Source organism: Bufo gargarizans, chromosome 4, assembly GCF_014858855.1.
Source record: "Bufo gargarizans isolate SCDJY-AF-19 chromosome 4, ASM1485885v1, whole genome shotgun sequence".
Lineage (NCBI taxonomy): Eukaryota > Metazoa > Chordata > Amphibia > Anura > Bufonidae > Bufo > Bufo gargarizans.
The window spans coordinates 209,078,171-209,099,435 of NC_058083.1; the positions used below are offsets into that span (position 1 = coordinate 209,078,171).

At 43.3% G+C, this 21,265-nt stretch overlaps 1 protein-coding gene across 1 annotated transcript in view; it reads left to right on the forward strand.

The window, feature by feature from the left end:
* The first annotated feature begins 2,423 nt into the window (after positions 1 to 2,423).
* The window catches only part of LOC122935324 (IgGFc-binding protein-like), a 142,909-nt gene continuing 124,067 nt past the window's right edge, over positions 2,424 to 21,265 (forward strand). The window contains exon 1 of the mRNA XM_044291089.1: positions 2,424 to 2,454. Within this exon, the coding sequence (XP_044147024.1) occupies positions 2,424 to 2,454 (31 nt within the window). The remainder of the gene's footprint in view (positions 2,455 to 21,265) is intronic.

The following is a 21,265-nucleotide window of genomic DNA, read 5'->3' on the forward strand; positions in this document are numbered from 1 at the left end:
TATGATCGGCCCTTTAAGACTGTAATAAATGTGGTTTGACGGTAGCAGTTTATCCGTCAGTAAGCAGCTTTACAAAAGTCGCACATCTTTACGAAAAAGTCGCACGTTTTATGAAAAAGTCACATGTTCTATTAAAAAGTCGCATCAGATAAGCATGGTCCTCACTGGAGTGAAATTGCGACTTTTTTGCAACTTTTTTAATAGTCCCAATAGTAAATCTGTCTAAAGATTCATTTACATAAGAAGACACGCCCACTTTCAGAAAACTGGCGAGCATAGTGCAGAGAAGAAAAAAGTCGCAAATTTGTGGGCAGTTTTGGCGTTTGGGACTTTTTTGGGGACTTTTTAACTCCATTATTCTGACATGAGCTAATGATAAATCTGGCCCATTGACCGCACTTGAATGCGGTCTCCCTTTCTCACGCTCCCTCTCCGGCGTTGAACCCTGATTTGCCAATAACCGTGATCAACATGGTAGGCTCAGAAAAGAACATCGAAACTTAATAGAGAAGATATCCAATTGGATAGTGGACATCACAGGGACGTGCGATCAGGCAGAAGTTATCTACAGTCAACAAAGCGGCAGCAGGGCCTCTCCTGTCTAACGTTTCCAAATCCAAAATACCCCAGTGACATTCCCTATAATTTTTTATTACTCATTCCAATAACAGGGCATCTTAGGAGTCCTGTATTGTTATTTATCGTCACTACCTCCTCCATTCGAGAGTGGGTAATTGCGGCACGCCCCCTCCTTTCCTTCAATTCTTCTGCTTTAATAATTTGTCCCACATTTCCGATCAATCACAATTACATTTCATCTATTGATCTCCCTTGGATGTGGTCTCTCTTTCTCACGCTCCTCTCCGGCTAAACTCTGATCCGCCGCTAACCGTGATCAACATGGTAGGCGCAGAAAAGAACATTGAAAGTTGATAGAGCAGATATTAAATTGGATCGTGAACATCACGGGGACATGTGACATGTTGGGGCAGTATGTGTGCACAAACTGACTGACAGGTGTCAGCCCCTGCAACTTCTGGGTCTCCAATTTGGGCACATGGCCTGAGCTTGCCCTTTGCGCCTTGGAGGTGCTGGCCTGCCCTGCAGCCAGTGCATTGTCTAAACGTGTGTTTAGCGCGGCTGGAGGGAGTTATCACTGGTTATATTTCCCAATGTTTTGGGGTGTACCCTAATAAAAAAAATATATAAATAAATGTAAAACCAAAAAACAGTGTAGGCTACCTCTTCCTCCTCCACCGCTGCTTCCACCTACACCGCCACATCCATCGCCTCCTCAATCTCCTACTCCATATGGGCCTCGTCTTTCTAGATCAAGATGATTATTTTTTATTTTTACATATTTTATGTTATTTAAAGTCATTTCCCTAGCCACATTTGTTTGCAAAGCACTTGCCATGCTCTTAACCACATTTTGCTGGCATTTGCAGCCCTCTAGCCCTTTCCATGACATTTTTAGTGCTCAAAAGTTCGGGTCCCCATTGACTTCAATGGGGTTCGGGGTCAAGTTCGGGGTCAAGTTCGGGTCAAGTTTGGGTCCCGAACTCAAACTTTTTTGTGAAGTTCGGCCGAACCCGTCGAACCTAAACATCCAGGTGTCTGCTTAACTTTAGCAGTGGATCCACCGAAGTTATGAAGAGGCGCTGACCTCTACATAACTTAAGTACATCCAGCGCCAGTCTAAATGTAAGACAGCTTCTTAGCTGAATTCCGTTTAAACCATTTTCTACGACTAAAACAGGCACAGAAATCGATGAATGAGATGGGCCTGCTGTCACCCATGCCATGCCCACTTTTTTAGAACTTATGTGAGCGGGGAAAAGTTGTAGATTGCAGCAGAACTAACCTTTGCACCGCAATCTGCGCATAATATACGCCCAACATAGGCATATTTCAGTATAATAAATGACCCCCCAATGCTCTATTCAAACTCTATTCTGTTTAATAATGGAGCTGTGACTACTATTACGAATTGGTTTTCAAATGGATCACAACAAGTTCTGAAGGATCTCATTGGCTTCTAATGGGCTCTTTAAGGTTTCTAAAGTATATGACCCTGCCAACTGTGCTATTCTTCTCATGGAAAACATAGAAACTCCTGATGGAAAGAAAATGATGCAAGTGTGAACAGTGCCGAAATATATGAAGAGATTGAAAAAATAAATACATAGAAAAATACAAAAAGTGCTTCAGAGCCCATTTACACGATCCTTGTCAATCCTGCATGATGTGGATTTTAAATGTTTTAAATTATTTTAAATATCATCTGCCAGGCTGGAAAATTTCAACCGTGGTCGGATGAAGCTATATGTGGTTGGCATGACTGGCCGAATTTGACCGATCATTCAACCAATTGGGATTGTTCCTATTGTCTGATCAGCTGATGCATACTGTATATCGTGAGTATGGCGGACTTTATACGTTGGACATATCCAGGTACATAAAATGACTCACAGGTTCAAATCTCATTTTGAAAGCATTCTAGCCACATAGTTGGTTAAGTTGTGTCCTTTGCTGCTTAATAAACTCCAGTAACATGCATGATATGCATAATCTTTAATCTTTATATGACAGTACTAAAGGCATTCCCTGGGATCTTCTTGTGCGTCATAACTTTATCAACTTTTCTCAATGATGATGATTATATCCGCCCATGCAATGATCAGCATGACCTTGTGTGTGCAGCACTAAATACCTAACAGAATTATGTTTTCAATTTTCCTTAGTTCATTTATTCTGACAGTTTTTTCCCTTGTATGTTTCATAGACGGTGGTAATATGTATTCTGATAGCTGACCTTGTTTCCCCTATAGAAAATATGTCACCAGTTTTATGTTGCCCAATTCTCTTCAGCATGAACTGTTGACAGATTCCCTGAGCAAAATAAAATCCTTATTGCGCAGCTCCTCATATTCATGAGCCCCCATTTTCCCAACAGCCGCATCCCTGATTAATATATTTTTCATTTTGAAACCAGCGGTAGGTAGGGGGAAGACAGGGAGAACCATAAATTCATGAATATGACGAATCGCTGATGCCTGCTCTGTATGGAATAGACTTCAGCACTTGGCTTGGGCTGGAGCTTCTCAGATTGAACCACTTCCAGATCGGACCCTTTCCTGACCAGGCCTAATTTAGCAAATCTTACATATGTCACTTTATGTGGTAATAGCTTTGGAACACTTTTATTTAATCAAGCCAATCTGAGATTGTTTTCTCGTGACACATTGTACTTCATTATAAATTTGAGTCAACATATTTCATCTTTATTTATGAAAAATTCCCAAATTGACCAAACAATTTTCAGAATTTCAATTTCTCTGCTTTTAAAACAGAAAGTAATACCTCATAGAATATTAATTCCCCATATGTCAACTTTATATTGGCATCATTTTGTAAATGTCATTTTATTTTTTAATTTCAAAAACCAACTTTTTAAGGACCAGTTCAGGTCTGAAGTCACGTTGTGGGGATTACACAGTGGAAACCCCCCATAAAGGACCCCATTGTAGAAACTACACCCTTTGAGTTACTCAAAACTGATTTTGCAAACTTTGTTAACCCTTTAGGTGTTCCACAAGAATTGAAAGGAAAATGGAGATGACATTTCTAAAATTTTTAGGCAGGTTTAAAATTTTAATCCATTTTTTTTCTTTGACACATGGATGGTTAACAGCCAAACAAAACTTTACATTTATTACCCTGATTCTACGGTTTACATAAACACCCCACATGTGGTCGTAAACTGATGTAAAGGCACATGGCAGGGTGCAGAAGAAAAGGATGGATTTTGGAAAGCAGATTTTGCTGAACTGGTTTTTAGATGCCATGTCCCATTTGAAGCCCCCCTGAGGCACCCTTACAGTAGAAACTCGCAAACCTTGACCCCATATTCGTACTATTTTGGGGTACATATGATTTTTAATTGCTCTATATTACATTTTTTGTGAGGCAAGGTAACCAAAAAAATGACTGTTTTGGCACTGGTTTTATTTTTTATTTTTTACAACATTCATCTGACAGGGTAGATAATGTGCTATTTTTATAGAGCAGGTTGTTACAGAGGCAATAATATCAAATATGTCTACTTTGTTTGTTTGTTTCAGTTTTACATAATAAAGCATTTTTGAAAAAATATGTTTTTGTCTCTCCATTTTCTGAAAGCCATATTTATTTTATTTTTCTGCCAATCGTCTTGTGCAGGGGCTCGTTTTTTGCAGGAAGAATTGATGTTTTTATTGGTACCATTTTTATGTACATATAATTTTTGATCATTCATTATTACACTTTATGGGGCAAGGTGACCAAAAAATTGGTTGTTTTAGCACAATTTTTATTTATTTATTTTTACAGCGTTCACCTGAGGGGTTAAGTCATGTGATATTTTTATAGAGCAGGTTGTTACAGATGCGGCAATACCTAATATGTTTTTTTTTATCTTATTTATTTAAGTTTTACACAATAATAGCATTTTTGAAACAATTTTTTTTTATTTTAGTGTCTCTTTAGTCTGAGACCCATAGCCTTTTTTTTTGCGATTTTCTTATGTAGAGGCTTATTTTTTTTGCAGGATGAGGTGACAGTTTTATTAGTTTCAGTTTGTGGGACATAGGCCTTTTTGATCACTTGGTGTTGCACTTTTTGTGATATAAGGTGACAAAAATGGCTTTTTTTGACACCGTATTTATATATATTATTTTATGGTGTCTATCAGACGGGGTGGATCATGTGTTATATTTATAGAGCCAGCTGTTACAGATGCGGCAATACCAAATATGTTTATTTTATTTTTTCTAGTTTTGACATTTTTATTAATTACTTAATTGGGGAAATTTTTTCATTTTTTTATTTTACACCTCTGGGGGACATTTAACATTTTTTTTCCTTATTGATTTCTCCTGTAACTGGGGCTGGCATATTAGCCCCAGTTACAGGGGAAATACACCCCCAGAGAGGCTGTACAGCAGAATACTGCGCTGTACAGCCTCAGTACAGGGCTGATCGAGGTCTAAGGAAGACCTGACAGCTCCTGCACTCTCCTGGCCCTGGCGGTCACATGACCACCATGTCCGGTCAGGAAGCGCTGTGTATACAGAGATCTAGAAGGCAGGGACACCTAGGAACTGTCCCTGCATTCTCTCTGGGTTGCCCTGCTGTCACTGACAGCGGGCCCCCCGCTTGGCAGCTGCACGATTACAATACAATGGACTGCTACAGAATACAGCAGCAAAATAGCTGTGTGTAGTGACCAAATTATTACTCAGTATGACAGAATTGTATGGGCATGAAACATAGAGAGGCCAAGGTGTACGTTAAGTGACAGGACAATTTTGCTTTTTCTTCAGCTCCTATACAGTCCTAATCAAAAGTTTAAGACCACTTGAAAAATGGCAAAATCATATTTTACATTGTTGGATTTTAACAAGGTTCCAAGTGGAGCTTCAACATGCAACAAGAAGAAATGAGAGTGAGACAAAACATTTTTTGAGCATTCAATTAATTGAAAATAACGATTAAACTGAAACAGGCTGTTTTTCAGCTGATCCAAATTTTAGGACCACATGCCTTTAAAAGGCCAAATCTTTGCAAAGATGTGGATTCATTGTCATTTTCTGTCAGGTAGTCACACGTTGTGACAACAAAGGCAAAACAAAACTCTCCCTTTTTGAACGTGGTCGTGTTGTTAAACTGCATAAGCAGTGTCTCTTACAGCGCGCCATCGCTGCTGAGGTGGGATGCAGTAAGACTTAAGTGGAAGACCCCAAAAAATGTCATCAGCACTGAGCCGGAGGATCCAATTGGCTGTCCGTCAAGACACTGGACGATCCTCGACCCAAATTAAGGCCCTTACTGGTGCTGACTGCGGCCCTTTAACCATTAGACGGCATCTGAGACTGAAGGGCTTCAAAAACAAAAAAACTTCTTCAATGACCTCCTCTCCTTGAACACCACAGAACTGCTCGTTTGGACTTTGCAAGAGAGCACCAAACATGGGACATTCAAAGGTGGAAGAAAGTTTTATTCTCTGATGAGAAAAAATTTAACTTTGATGGTCCTGATGGTTTCCAACGTCACTGGCATGACAAGCAGATCCCACCTGAGATGTTTTCTTCACGCCACAGTGGAGGGGGCGCCATAATGGTCTAGGGATGCTTTTTCCTTCAGTGGAACAATGGAGCTTCAGGAAATGCAGGGGCGTCAAACGGCTGCTGGCTATGTCCAGATGTTGCAGAGAGCATTCCTCATGACTGAGGGCCCTCGTCTGTGTGGTAACGACTGGGTTTTTCAATAGGGCAATGTTACAGTACACAATGCCCGCAGGACAACGGACTTCTTCCAGGAGAATAACATTACTTTTTGGGCCCATCCTGCGTGTTCCCCTAATCTAAATCCAATTGAGAACCTTTGGGGATGGATGGCAAGGGACGTTTACAAAAATGGACAACAGTTCCAGACAGTAGATGGCCTTCGTGCAGCCGTCTTCACCACTTGGACCAATGTTCCTACTCGCCTCATGGAAACGCTTTCATCAAGCATGCCGAAACAAATTTTTTAAGTGATAAACAATAGCGTCGGAGCTACTCATTACTGGGTTCATGTTTGGAAGTTAGATTTCTGTTTTGGGGGTTTCGTTTTTTTTTTTTTTTGAGGTGTCGCCCTAAACTTTTGATCAGCTGAAAAACCGCCTGTTTCAGTTAATTCGTTGTTTTCATTAAATTGAATGCTCAAAAAATGTTTTGTCTCACTCCCATTTCTTCTTGTTACATGTTGAAGCTTGTTAAGATCCAGCCATGCTAAATATGATTTTTTTGCCATTTTTCAAGTGGTCTTAAACTTTAAATCAGGACTGTAGATCTCCTTTGGTGTTAGCCATGATAGCACTGCTGTGGATACACTTTAATGCAGGAACCAACCAGTTGACCATTTTCACCACTAAAAATAGCTTCCCTTACAAAGCTCCTCCAAAGCTGTCCAAAACCCTTCTGCAACAGTGACAGCCTTCAATGTTGTCTCCAGTGTCTCCAGTGGACCCCTAACAATATTCCAAGGTAAAGCATGATTTCGTGTCACTCTAGATTAAGACACAAGTGTCTTTGTCAAAGAAATCCACCAAAACTGGTGGTAAGAGTAAACCACTTCGCAGAGAAACCACCAAAGATGCTTCTACCTGTTTGTTCTTGGGATTGGCATGGATTCCAGAGAATGAACACTAGGGAAGAAGTGATAGCATATGTCACCAAGAGAGTACTCATTACTACACAACTTAGAAGCTTACTAATAGCACAACTTTGTAAGATTAAATATATATATATATGTGTATGTGTGTGTGTATATATATATATATATATATATATATATATATAAAATATAGGTGCAGTTACTGTATTGACATGAGATATATCACTTATCATACATATTAACACGTGAAAAAAAAAAAATAGGGCATTTTTTCCAGAAAATATTAGTGGTTCATGCAAGGCTGCGTCTGGGCATTGCTGTAATAATTTACTTTCTTAGAAGTAATGCTAATAAGAGTACATTTGAAGAAAGCAATAAGATGTGTCTAAGGCAAGCCAAGGAAAGTACATTTTGTGTCCCTGCATTTTTACAAACTTGTCTAGATGTAACAAAATACTGTAACAGTGTCCATGTTGTCCTATTGCACAATGATATAGAAGACACATGATATGATAAATTGTGAGGTGATAAGAAAATGATGGGCAGTGTAATAATGTTATTAATCTTATCAATTTGTTATCCACATGCACAAAACAAGAATGTTGACTATAATGAAGATACTGAACAATAATCATGTACAAGCTGTACACTTCCAAGGTCCATATATCTGAGGGGCACTAACAATTGATACTTCCACAATTAATATGCTGCTAGAGTCACCTTTAGAAACTATTCAAGAAATACAGTACCTGTATAATATGATGTGTTATTGTATGAGCACTATATTTTTTGTTACACATTTCATATAAATCTGTGAGAGAAAAGTGCATACATCTAAACGAAAAAGCATATTAAGTTGCGGTCCTGCAGGTGAGCTGACCCTGTAAAATATTTTAGGTTTGGGCCTGCAGGTGAGCTGACCCTGTAAAAGATTTGAGTTGCAGACCCTCTAAAAATTAGATGTGAGGGGCTGCTGGTGAGCAGACCCTCTAAAAAATTGGATGTGAGGGCCTGCTGGTGAGCGCACCCTCTAAAAAGTTAGATGTGAGGGCCTGCTGGTGAGCGGACAATATAAAAAATTATATTTGAAGGCCATATATGCGAGGGCATTATATGTGACGAATAAGCAATGCATTTTGATATGACAGAAGAGGAGGATGAGAAAAGGAAGATTCAACCATATACCCTTGTTTGTGGTGGAAGGGATGCATGGGAATACAGTCTATTAACTATATTAAAAACAACACATGTAAGTGCCTTTATGTTCATCAACCTGTCAGCATTTTCAGTTGACAGGCGGATACGCTTATCTGTTATAATGCCACCAGCAGCACTAAATACACTCTCAGCAGGGACGTGCACACATAGGGCCCCCTTCTGCCCCTTTAATGCTTTTTTATGTTGTCCTAAGCCCAGGGCCGTCTTTAACGCAAAAGAGGGGGGGGGGGGCAAGGCAGCCCCGCTGGCTACTGCCCCCAATTTCAATTACATCAAGTGGCATGCCATAGGGGGAGGGGCCCGTGCCACCCTGCACTCCAGAGTGAACCGTGAGAGAGTGAGAACTGTAGGAGAAAGAACCTTACATGACATCATTACCATGTGACCAGTAACATAGCAATATTACTGGTCACATGGCTATGAGGTAATCAAAGGTCCTTTCTTTCTTCCAGGACTCAGTGTTGCTGCAGCCTGCAGGAGAAGGGTAGGTCATGTGGGTCAGCAGCGCTCTGCTATCACAGGCACTGGCTGACTGTCTGCAGAGTAGGAACATCAGGGATGGATACTCAGCAGCGTCTGTAGAGGGGAGAGAATCTGTCAGCGCTGGAGAGGTGGATGTGACTACTGGGAGGGTCTGAGGATTGTATGCTGGGGGAGGCTGTGTGGGATTATATACTGGAGGGGCTTCTTTGTGGGATTATATACTGGGGGGCTGCTGTGTGGGATTATATACTGGGGGGCTGCTGTATGACATTATATACTGGGGCTGGGGGGGAGCTGCTGTGTGGGATTATATACTAGGGGGGGCTGCTGTATGAGATTATATACTGGGGCCGGGGGGGGGGGCTGCTGTATGGGATTATATACTGGGGGGGCTGCTGTGTGGGATTATATACTGTCGGTGAGCTGGAAGCCGCAAGCACTGCTGCAGCGTTGACAGACCGGCTGAAGCTGTGGACTACTTGTGGAAATGGGCACACACGCGGCGTGCCTTCACTAGTAGCTCTGGCAAATTGGGTTAGGTTATGATAAACTGCTGAACCACTAAGTTTAAGACGTGAGCTAGGCATGGGGTGTGTGTCAGGTTGCGAAGCTCCAAAGCCGCTACCAAGTTACAGCCATTGTCAGACACAACCATGCCTGTTTGGTTGAGTGGCAAAAGCCACAGCTCGGTTTGGTCCCTTATACCCTGCCACAGCTCTGTGGCAGTGTGCTGTTTGTCCCCTAAGCAGATCAACTTCAGCACGGCCTGTTGACGCTTAACCACATCAGTGCTACACTGCTTCCAGCTAGCAACTGATGGCTGAATGCTGCAGGAGGTGGAAGTGGAGGAGGAGGAGGCGGAGTAGGAGAAGTGAGAGTTGGAGCCAGTAGCATAGCTACTGCCGGAGACCCTGATGGATGTAGGGCCCGCAAACCTGGGCGTGGGTAGCACCTTTGCCATCCCAGAGTACGACTCACTCCCGGCCTCCACAACATTCACCCACTGTGCGGTCAGGGAAATGTAGCGTCCCTGGCCACCAACACTTGTCCATGTGTACGTGGTTAAGTGGACCTTCCCAGTAACTGTGTTGGTCAGGGCACAGGTGATGTTCTGGGACACATGCTGGTGTAAGGCGGGCACAGCACACCGTGAAAAATAGTGGCGGCTGGGCAATGCTCACCGAGGGACTGCCGCCGACATCAGATTGCAGAATTCCTCAGTGTCCACAAGCCTAAATGGCAACATTTCAAAGGCTAGTAATTTTGAAAGTTGCACATTTAGTGCTATGGCCTCTGGGTGGGTGGGTATTTACGCTTGCATTCAAATGACTTTGTTATGGACATTGGACGCTACGCTGGGACAGGGAAGTGAATGTTGATGCTGATGGTTCATGCGAAGGTCCAGGTACAGGGCGAGGGGCATCTGGGCCTGCGCCTTTCAACAGGGGATTGGAAAGCAGTGCGTAACACAGGGGAAGAGGAGGCAGTGGTGTGACCCGCAGACCCAGATTGTGGACTCAGGCGTTCGGCCCACTTGTTAGGGTGCTTGGATGCCATGTGGCGGATCATGCTGGTGGTGGTGATGTTGCAAGTGTTTACGCACCGGCTCATTTTGGTATAGCACAGGTTGCAAACTACCACTCATTTTGTCATCTGCACTTTCATCAAAAAAGCGCCATACTGCGGAACACCTACCTCTTGGCAAGGTAGATTTACACATAGGGGTGCTCGGTGTAGCGGTTGCGGGCCTGTTTGGTGTCAGCTGACTTCTCCCTTTTGCAACCCTACTTCCTCTTCCAGCCTGTTGCGGTGCTTCGGATCATTCCCTCTCTGTACTGCTGTCCTCGCTCGGTTTTTCACCTTCCCATGTTGGTCAGTGACCTCATCGTCAACCACATCCTCTTCCACTTCCTCACTCTGCTCATACTCCTGACTTGACCTAACCACAACCTCAGTGATTGACAACTGTGTCTCATCATAATCCACCTCGTGAATGAATGATTGCCATTCTCCACGTCATCTTCTTGAGACTGTGAAGGTTCAAGAGGTTGGGAATCAGGGCACAATATCTCAGGTCCCTCTTCAAGCGTTCTGGGCGCGAAGGGCCAAATGTAATAGTGGCACTGGAAAGAGCTCCTGGGAATATCCGAGTGTAGGATCACTTGTTTGGCAAGGCTCTCCATGGTGGGAGGAAGGATGATCAGAGTGCGGATTTAGTTGACCAGACTCTTGGCTACATAGACTGGACTTGCTTAAAGAGTGGGTGGTGCTTAACCAGCTGGAAGCATTATCTTCAGCAATTCAACTAACCAACTGTTCACACTGGTACGACTTGGACAGTGTTGTCCTGCGCCGCCCAGCTAAGTTGGACATGAAGCTGGGTACAGTGTTTTTTTGTTTGTTTTTTCTAGTGCACTGGCAGCAGGCACATTTTCATTGCGCCCAGGGCCACGGACTCTGCGTGCACCATCAGCATCACGCCCACTTCCCCGACCCTTGGGGCTCGCCTTCTTCATATTAATGGTTTTGTCACTAGATGTGGTGCAGATTTTTTTACTGTACGCTAAAGACACAGTTTTCCGATGCAGGACAGTATATGTCACAGAACACCATAGAACATGAACACTATTTTAGACCCAGATTATTGCAGTACAGACACTGTTTTCTGATGTAGTTTATATTTATGTTTATATTTTTCCCTAAAACTAGGCCTGACAACCACATAAGGTATTGAAGCGCAGATCACACAATTGACAGGAAAAGTCTGGACAGATTATGGGAGAAAAATAGTTTTCTGTATTTTGCATTTTTCCCTATATCTGGGCCTGACAACCACAAAAGGTATTGAAGCGCAGATCACACAATTCACAGATTACACCATTGACAGCAAAAATGTAGACAGTTTATAGGAGAAAAATAGTTTTCTGTATTTTAAATTTTTCACTATATCTGGGCCTGACAACCACACAAGGTGTTGAAGCACAGATCATGCAATTCATGGATTACACGTTGACAGCAAAAATGTAGATAGATTATGGGGAAAAAAATAGTGTTTTCTGTATTATAATTTTTTTCCCATATCTGGGCCTGACAACCACACAAGGTATTGAAGCGCAGATCACGCAATTCACAGATTACATAGTTTACAGCAAAAATGTGGATAGATTATGGGGAAAAAATAGTGTTTTCTGTATTATAATTTTTTCCCTATATCTGGGCCTAACAACCACACAAGGTGTTGAAGCACAGATCACACAATTCACGGATTACACCGTTGACAGCAAAAATGTGGACAGATTATGGGAGAAAAATAGTTTTTCTGTATTTTGAATTTTTCCCTGTATATGGGCCTGACAACCACCCAAGGCGTTGAAGCACCAATCACGCAATTCACGGATTACACCGTTGACAGCAAAAATGTGGATAGATTATGGGAAAAAAATTATTGTTTTCACTAATATTTTTCCTATCTCTGCCCCTGACACACATAAGGTACTGCTGCACAGATGTCACAAGTCACTGGAGACACCTTCTATATAGCAAAAGAATCACTATTTCGCAAAGTATTAAAAAAAAAAAATGGAGTGCTACTTAGCACAATTAAATTGCTGCCACCACACACAATAGTCCTTAAAAGGAAACGTTATTCACTGGAATATATTGATATCACAATCTCCCTACACTATCTGTCCCTTCGTAAGTGCAGCTTTCCCCTGACTCGCAATGAGCCGAACCTGCATCATCGGGTGCTATATCGCACCCGATGTTGCGTTCCGGCCAGCCAATCACTGTAATGCCGGTAGCCAACATGGCTACTGGCATTACAGTGATGGCAATACTAACCTGCACGTTTATTGGCTGCTCAGCAGCCGCGAAACCTGCGGGGAGGAGACTCGAGCATGTCGCTCGAGCATAAATGGTACTCGGCCAAGTACTGCCATGTGCCGAGCATAGCGATGCTCGAGCCGAACAGGTATGCTCGCTCATCACTAGTTAGGACTCAGATGTTCCTCTACCTCCACCCCCTGGTGACCCAACGATGGCCCAATTAGCTCCACTGTTTGAGGCCATCATGCATCGCCAGAGAGCAGGTAGGAGCCGTCAGATGGACTATTAGGATCTCACAAGGCTCGTTTATGAGTCCTTGATGGGATTTACAAATCGGGTTGCCAGGTTGGAGGATAATTTGCGGCATCTACAGGATGAGGTGGTGTTGATGTTGCAAATGAGTCTGCTACAACTCTATTTGAATTCTCTGGTCCCGTGATGGAACAGTTCACGCCCGACCAGTTGTTTGGGGATCGCAGACTGGTGGATTGCACCTTGTGAAAGTAGTAATGAGCGGCAGGGGCAATATTAGAATTTGCGATATTTTGCGAATATTCGGAAGAATATTCGTCATATATTCGCAAATTCAAGATTATTTTCTTGATCACGAAAAATGTATTCATGTAATACGCGCGAAATACAGGCGTGAGTCACTATATCTGCATCTTTTAAGCTGCAAGAAGTTTCCTGAGACTGGAGAAAATGGTTGGCACTGCAGAACATTACAATAGCTTTATATGAAGATATGGTGCTCCAATATATTCGTAATTGAGAAATCTGCACTAATGATGCAAATATTTTGGCGCAACACGTGCAACTTCACATTTTAACAGGTTTGACTACTTATTAGTGATTGGTGCGAACTTGTGACCTCACAGCACTATGTATGTATATAGGCAAAGGTTTAAAAGTAATATCAGGAAGTATTACATTACTGAGAGAGTAGTGGATGCATGAAATAGCCTTCCTGCAGAAGTGGTAGCTGCAAATACAGTGAAGGAGTTTAAGCATGCATGGGATAGGCATAAGGCTATCCTTCATATAAGATAGGACCAGGGGCTATCTATAGTATTCAGTATATTTGGCAGACTAGATGGGCCAAATGGTTCTTATCTGCCGACACATTCTATGTTTCTATGTTTCTACATACATATGTACAGCACTATGTATGTAGCATGTATGTATGGACAGCAGAACCTATCAGCTACACTATCTAACCTACACTGACTATTTCCTACTCGCCTAAAGAATTATTAGGAACACCTGTTCTATTTCTCATTAATGCGATTATCTAGTCAACCAATCACATGGCAGTTGCTTCAATGCATGTAGGGTTGTGGTCCTGGTCAACACAAACTCCTGAACTCCAAACTGAATGTCAGAATGGGAAAGAAAGGTGACTTAAGCAATTTTTAGCGTGGCATGGTTGTTGGTGCCAGACGGGCCGGTCTGAGTATCTCACAATCTGCTCAGTTACTTGGATTTTCACACACAGCCATTTCTAGGGTTTACAAAGAATGGTGTGAAAAGGGAAAAACATCCAGTATGCGGCAGTCCTGTGGGCGAAAATGCATTGTTGATGCTAGAGGTCAGAGGAGAATGGGCCGACTGATTCAAGCTGATAGAAGAGCAACGTTGACTCAAATAACCACTCGTTACAACCGAGGTATGCAGGAAAGCATTTTGAAGCTACAACAGCAGAAGACCCCACCAGGTACCACTCATCTCCACTACAAATAGGAAAAAGAGGCTACAATTTGCACAAGCTCACCAAAATTGGACTGTTGAAGACTGGAAAAATGGTTTCTTAAACATGACAATGAGTTCACTGTACTAAAATGGCCACCACAGTCACCAGATCTCAACCCAATAGAGCATCTTTGGGATGTGGTGGAATGGGAGCTTCGTGCCCTGGATGTGCATCCCTCATATCTCCATCAACTGCAAGATGCTATCCTATCAATATGGGCCAACATTTCTAAAGAATGCTATCAGCACCTTGTTGAATCAATGCCACGTAGAATTAAGGCAGTTTTGAAGGCAAAAGGGGGTCCAACACCGTATTAGTATGGTGTTCCTAATAATTCTTTAGGTGAGTATATACATCACACCAGAGGGGCTGTACCAGTGTAAGGTGTTACCCTTTGGTCTGCATGGCGAACCGCCACTTTCAAAAGGCTAATGGACATTGTGCTGCGACGACATCGTCGGTACGCTTCGGCTTACCTGGACGATATGGTCATTCACAGTACCGACTGGGAAAGTCACCTGCCCAAAGTGCAGGCTGTAGTAGACTCCCCCATTGAAAAGCTGGACTAAATGTTAACCCCAAAAAAATGCACGATAGGGTTAGAGGAGACAAAATACCTGGGGTATGTCATTGGGCGTGGAGTGATCAAACCTCAAGTAAGCAAAATAGAGGCAATAAGAAATTGGCCCCAACCTGTCACCACTAAACAAGTAAAGTCATTCCTAGGAATGATACGCTATTACATGAGATTTGTTTCCCACTTTGCCACTATAGCCGCACCCTTGACAAAGCTCTTGAAGGGACGAAAATCAATGATGGTTCGCTGTGATGAGCAGGCGGAAGAGCCTTTTTTCACTTTGAAGTTGGCCCTGTGCCGGTCGCCGGTTTTGGTGCTGTAATCTCTCAGGAAGTCAATTGGGAGGGGCATCCCATTGTCTTTTTAAGCCGCAAGCTCACCCCAGCTAAAACCAGGTATAGTATAGTGGATAGAGAGTGCCTGGCTATCAAGTGGGCACTCGAATCTCTCTGCTACTATTTGTTGGGGAGAAAGTTCCGCCTGGTGTCTGACCACTCCCCTCTCAAGTTAATGAGCCAGGCCAAAGAGAGAAATGCCAGAGTCACCAGGTGGTTCCTGTCCTTACAGAACTTTCTCAGTGAAACACAAGGCAGGCCGGTTGCAGGGAAACGCGGATGCCCTGTCCCGGGTATACTGTATAGCAGGTGTTCACCCCCTCAGGGTTGAAAAAAAGGGGGGGTATTTAAGAAGGTACCTGGAATCATCGTGGATGGAAGATGTGTGTCACTGAGGTTCCTGGCCTCGGTGAAGTAAGAGCTGGTATTTTATGTGTCAGCAGCAGCTATTGCTAATTGACACCTTGAGATTTAGCATGGCTGTCATAGCTGATCCGGGGCGGCTCTTGCTGGGAGTAGTCAAAGTGCTGGGTGGGTGACTACTCTCCATGTTCCAGGCTGGGTTTTGCCTCCCTCTGACAGTGGAGGTCAGGAGTCTGTGTGCTGTGAACTGAGGGATGTGCTGGGATTTGAGGTTTGAGACGGGCTAGAGGACTAAGGCCCCTTTAAAGGCGAACAGGCCGCCTATGCACTTGATGAGGCTGAAATGCTAACATGGTGTGAATTAACACCCAGGAGAAAAGGTGACTTTTATTGTTTATGGACTTTCCTTGTGTGTGAACAAACACCAAGTCACCTATGTTTTGTGATACATCTTATCTTAATTTTGTTATACACCAATGTGTGGATAAACACCGCTGTTTGATTTAAGAACTGTGTATTTTGCCTCTATACTGCATCCGCTAGTCGTAACTACCAGAGCGAATCCCCACACAACCCACAGAATACAATTATATCATATTTACTGCATAAGAATCCCTATAAAAAATAAAAACAGACAAAATTGCAATTTTTGCCCACCAGGCCTCCCAGAAAATTGTATAAAAAGTTATCAAAACATATGTAAAAACATATGAACCCCCCACATCAAAACATATGTACCCCAAAATGATACCAATAAAAACTACAGCCTGTCCCACAAAAAACAATCCCTCACAGTTACAATATACAAAAAATAAAATGTTATTGATGTTAGTATATGACAATGCAAAATATAATTTCTATTTAATACAGAAGAGGTTTTATGCTAAAAAAAGTGGCAAAACATAAATAAACTATATAAATTTGTTACCACCATAACCTTATGAACTCAAAGAATAAAATGATCATATCATATATACTGCATGAACCCCATAAAAATACAAATAAAAAACACTGAGAGAATTGTAATTTTTACCCTCCTCACCTCCGATATAACTATTCCTATATTACCCCCCTGGTATAAAAATTATCAAAAAGTCATTTATACTCCAAAATAGTAAAAAAAAATGACTACAGTTTGTTCTGCAGCAAACAAATCCTCACACATCTCAGTGAACAAAAACTAAAAAAGTTATGGCCTCTAAAAAAATATCGGCAGATTCCATGTTAGAAAATCCTGATGCCGCTCCTTTCCTTCTGAACGCTGCCGTGCCCCCAAACAGTTTATGGAAACATATGGAGTGTTTCCGTATTTAGGAAAAATTACTTAACAAATTGTAGGGCGCAATAACTCCTGTTGTGCCTTGTGAAAATTGGAAATAAAATAAAATTTAAAATACAAACACTTCTTGGCTCCAATCATTTACTTCACCCCTTGATCAATACCCTGAGGGGTGTAGTTTCCAAAAATGCTCACTTTTTGGGGTTTTCTTTTCAGGGGTACCTCAGGGTCTCTTCAAATGTGACATGGTACCTGAAAACCATTCTGCCCTCTAAAAACAATATTGCGCTCCTTTCCTTCTGACCCCTTCTGTGTGCCCATGAAGAGATTTATGACCACATATGGGTATTTTTTGTAAACTGCAGAATCAGGGTAATAAATATCGAGGTCTGTTTTGCCATTAACCCATACCGTGCATTACTGTTCATTTTTTTGTGGTTTCTATTATGTAAGCCCCTTAAAGTCACCTCAGAACTGAATTGGTCCTTAACCTCTTCAGGACACATCACGTACCGGTACGTCATGATTTCCTGGTACTTAACGACACATGACGTACTGATACCGGCGGGCGGTGATCGGAACCCGGTGCCTGCTTAAATAATTGAGCAGGCACCTATGCTAAATGCGCCGGGGGGTCCTGTGACCCCCATGTCGGTGATCGCAGAAAACCGCAGGTCAATTCAGACCTGCGGTTTTCTGCGTTTCCGGGTTATTCGGGTCTTTGAAGACCCGATAACCCGGAACAGGATGATGATGGTGGTGTGATTTTACCCCACCAATCACCATCCTGCGATCCTGAGAGGTGATGGTGACATCACCTCTTAGGATTGCCTCTGATTGGTCTGTGGGCGGGACGGCGGCAGATTCAAAAGTTGCAAGCGTTCCTCTCCTCCTCCTTTTGTGTTCCGGAGCCGGAGGAGCTGCCTGCACGTCGTCAGTCTGTGCCAGCATCACCCCATCTGTGCCCCCCAGGACCCGATCTGTGCCCCAGCACCCCCCATCTATACAGCAGGTACAGAGGGAAAGTATAGGGAAAGTTTGGGTTAGGCAGGGAAAATAAAGGGAAAGTTAGTTTGACCATCTTTGATTGCATCACCCTAAGTTAGGGTGTCTGGGGTCCACAGCACAGCTGTGTGACCCTAGATCCCCCAGGGGTGCTGCCCCCCTGCCCCTCCCAACTTTTTTGGGGTGCAGGATTGTTTTATAAAAAGTTTTGTGTACGCTGACTGTGGCCGGCACTCTTAGTGTCCGGCCACTGTTAGCGAATCGCACACCGCACCGCTGATCAACTTCGGACAGTTGATTAGTGGTTTAGATTTTTTTTCACATTTTTTGCCCTTATTTTTAGTTAGTTTTTTTTTCTGTTAGTTTTAGGGTGAGTTCGTGAACACCCGTGCCCCCACACACACACCAAATAAAGATTTCCACACACGCACATACACACGCAGACACACACTCCCCTATGGCCCGCCGGAGGTTCTCGGCCGAGGAGGCATATGCCCAGCTTGCCTCCGACTCCGAGAGTCCCAGTGAGGACGAGGATGACCCCACTTTCCTGTTGTCATCAGCTTCCTCCTCATCATCTAGTGATGATGATGAGCCCCCAAGGCGGTGGAGATGCCCCCAGGCAGAGCAAGGGAACCGCCATGTTAGGGACCCTGTGACCCAGCCTAGTACGAGCAGCTCTGGGACTCGTACTAGTTTTCCGGCCCACCAGTTAAATCCACCGGAGCACCCTGCCGGTGAACTAGTCTGGTGTAGGCCAGAGCGATACGAGCCCGTGATTCCAGATTTTGTAGGCCAATCAGGAATCCAAATTTCCACAGTGGGCTACACTGAATATGACTTTTTTTTCTTTTTTTTCAGTGACCCACTGGTAAATCTGGTGGTGGAGCAGACGAACCTGTACGCCCAACAGTTCGTTGCTCAACACCCAGGCTCCTTTTTGGCCAGGCCCGGTGGCTGGACGCCGGTCAGTGCAGCCAAAATTAGGAGATTTTGAGGCCTCATGCTGCATATGGGCCTGGTCAAGAAACCCATTGTCAGGCTGTACTGGAGTGGGGACGTCCTATACCAGACCCCACTTTACAGTACGGCCATGACACGCTCCCGGTTTGAGGCCATCCGAAAATGTCTGCATTATTCAGATAATGCAGTATGTCCCCGCCGAGGTGATCCTGCCCATGACCATCTGTAAAAGATACGGCCGGTCATCGATCACTTTGGGGCCAAATTCATGGAGGCCTATGTACCTGGAAGGAAGGTCGCGGTTGATGAGTCTCTCATTTCGTTCAAGGGGAGACTCATTTTCCGCCAGTATGTGCCCTCCAAGCGGGCGAGGTATGGCGTGAAGCTATACAAAATTTGTGAGAGTACCACTTACAAATTTCATGTATACGAGGGGCGAGATTCCCGGATTCAACCCCCAGAATGTTCCCCCACTCTGGGTGTTACCAGGAAACTTGTGTGGGACCTTATGTACCCACTGCTAGATAAGGGTTACCACCTTTACGTGGATAACTTTTATACTAGTATCCCCTTGTTCCAGTCCCTTGCAGCCAGATCCACGTCCGCTTGTGGGACCGTGCGGAAAAATCAACGCGGCCTCCCTGCCCTCCCCCTCCAGGTACCTATCCCCAGGGGTGAGACCCGTGCCCTTACCACTGGAAACCTGTTGCTGGTCAGGTATAAGGACAAGAGGGATGTCCTTATGCTGTCCACAATTCATGGTAACGGTATCACCCATGTCCCTGTGCGAGGTACCGCGGCAACGGTCCTCAAGCCCGATTGTATCGTCGACTACAATCGGTATATGGGAGGAGTTAATCTCTCTGATCAAGTCCTCAAGCCATAAGAAGCGTGCTAGAAACAGTGCGGCTCCAAGTGCGAAACGTCCGTAGCCGCTACTATTCGCTACAGTGTGTCCGCCCCTGGATCCGATATGTGCACTGTCTTCTAATCAAGTTTTGAATAAAGCTGCAACATAATTACTACTTCGGTGAGTGCCTTTTTTGTTTCTTCTCCATACATTGTACCTTGTTCTGGCCTTACCTCTACTACGCTGAGCACCACCAAGTGAAGTACACTTATACCACAGCACCGGCTTCCTGTTACCTAGGGCTGTAAACCAGTGAGGGCAGTGCCGCCGTATTCACTCCCCCTACCTGCGCTCAAGCCATATAAATCCATGCGCAAAACCCGGGCACGGTACAGAAAGGTGGCGGTCTACTTGGTACAGGTTGCCATGTACAACTCTTTTGTGCTGTCCCGGAGCGTTGGCAACACAGGGACATTCGGGGAGTACCACACTTCCATGGAGTACTAAATTTATATCCCAATTTAGCACTGACATCGGATAAAAAAAACTGGTTCTCAGACTTTTAGAAAACTAAAATAATTTATTAAAAGTATACAAATTAGGTATCTCAGCGTCGGTAAGAATCTCCTCTATAAAAATACCCCATGACCTAACCCCCCAGATTAACACGGTTAAAATAAAAAAAATAAAAAAATTGTCACCTTACATAATAAAAAGTTTAATAGCAAGTGCTCAAAAAGTCATATAGCCCCCAAAAGAGTGCCAAAAAAGTCCTCTCATCCCGCAAAAAATGAGCCCCCATATAAAATAATCGGATTAAAAAAAAAATGTCTCTTAGACTTTAGAGATACAAAAAATGTTTTGGGGTATCAAAAAGGATAATATAGTCTAAAACCTAAATAATTGTAAAAATAGACTTATTAGGTATTGCCGCGTCCATAAGAATCTCCTCTATAACAATACCCCATGACCCAACCCCCCAGATTAAAACGGTCCAAAAAAAAAAAAAAAGGTGCAAAATAAGATTTTTTTTTGTCACCTTACATGCCAGAAAGCTTAATAGCAAGCGATAAAAAAGTCATATAGCCCCCAAAATAGTGCCAATAAAACCGTCCACTCATACCGCAAAAAATGATCCCCCACATAAGATAATCGGATGAAAAAAAAAATATTGTATAAAAAAGTAGACTTATTAGGTATCGCCGCATCTGTAAGAATGTCCTCTATAAAAATATCCTGTGACCTAACCCCCCAGATTAACACGGTAAAAAATAAATAAATAAAAGGTGTCAAAACCGCTATTTTTGGCACTTTTCCATTTCAATCCGGTTTTTCAGATAACAAAACAAGGGTTAACAACCAAAAAAAGTTAATATTTATTACCCTGATACTGCAGTTTACAGAAATGCCACATTTG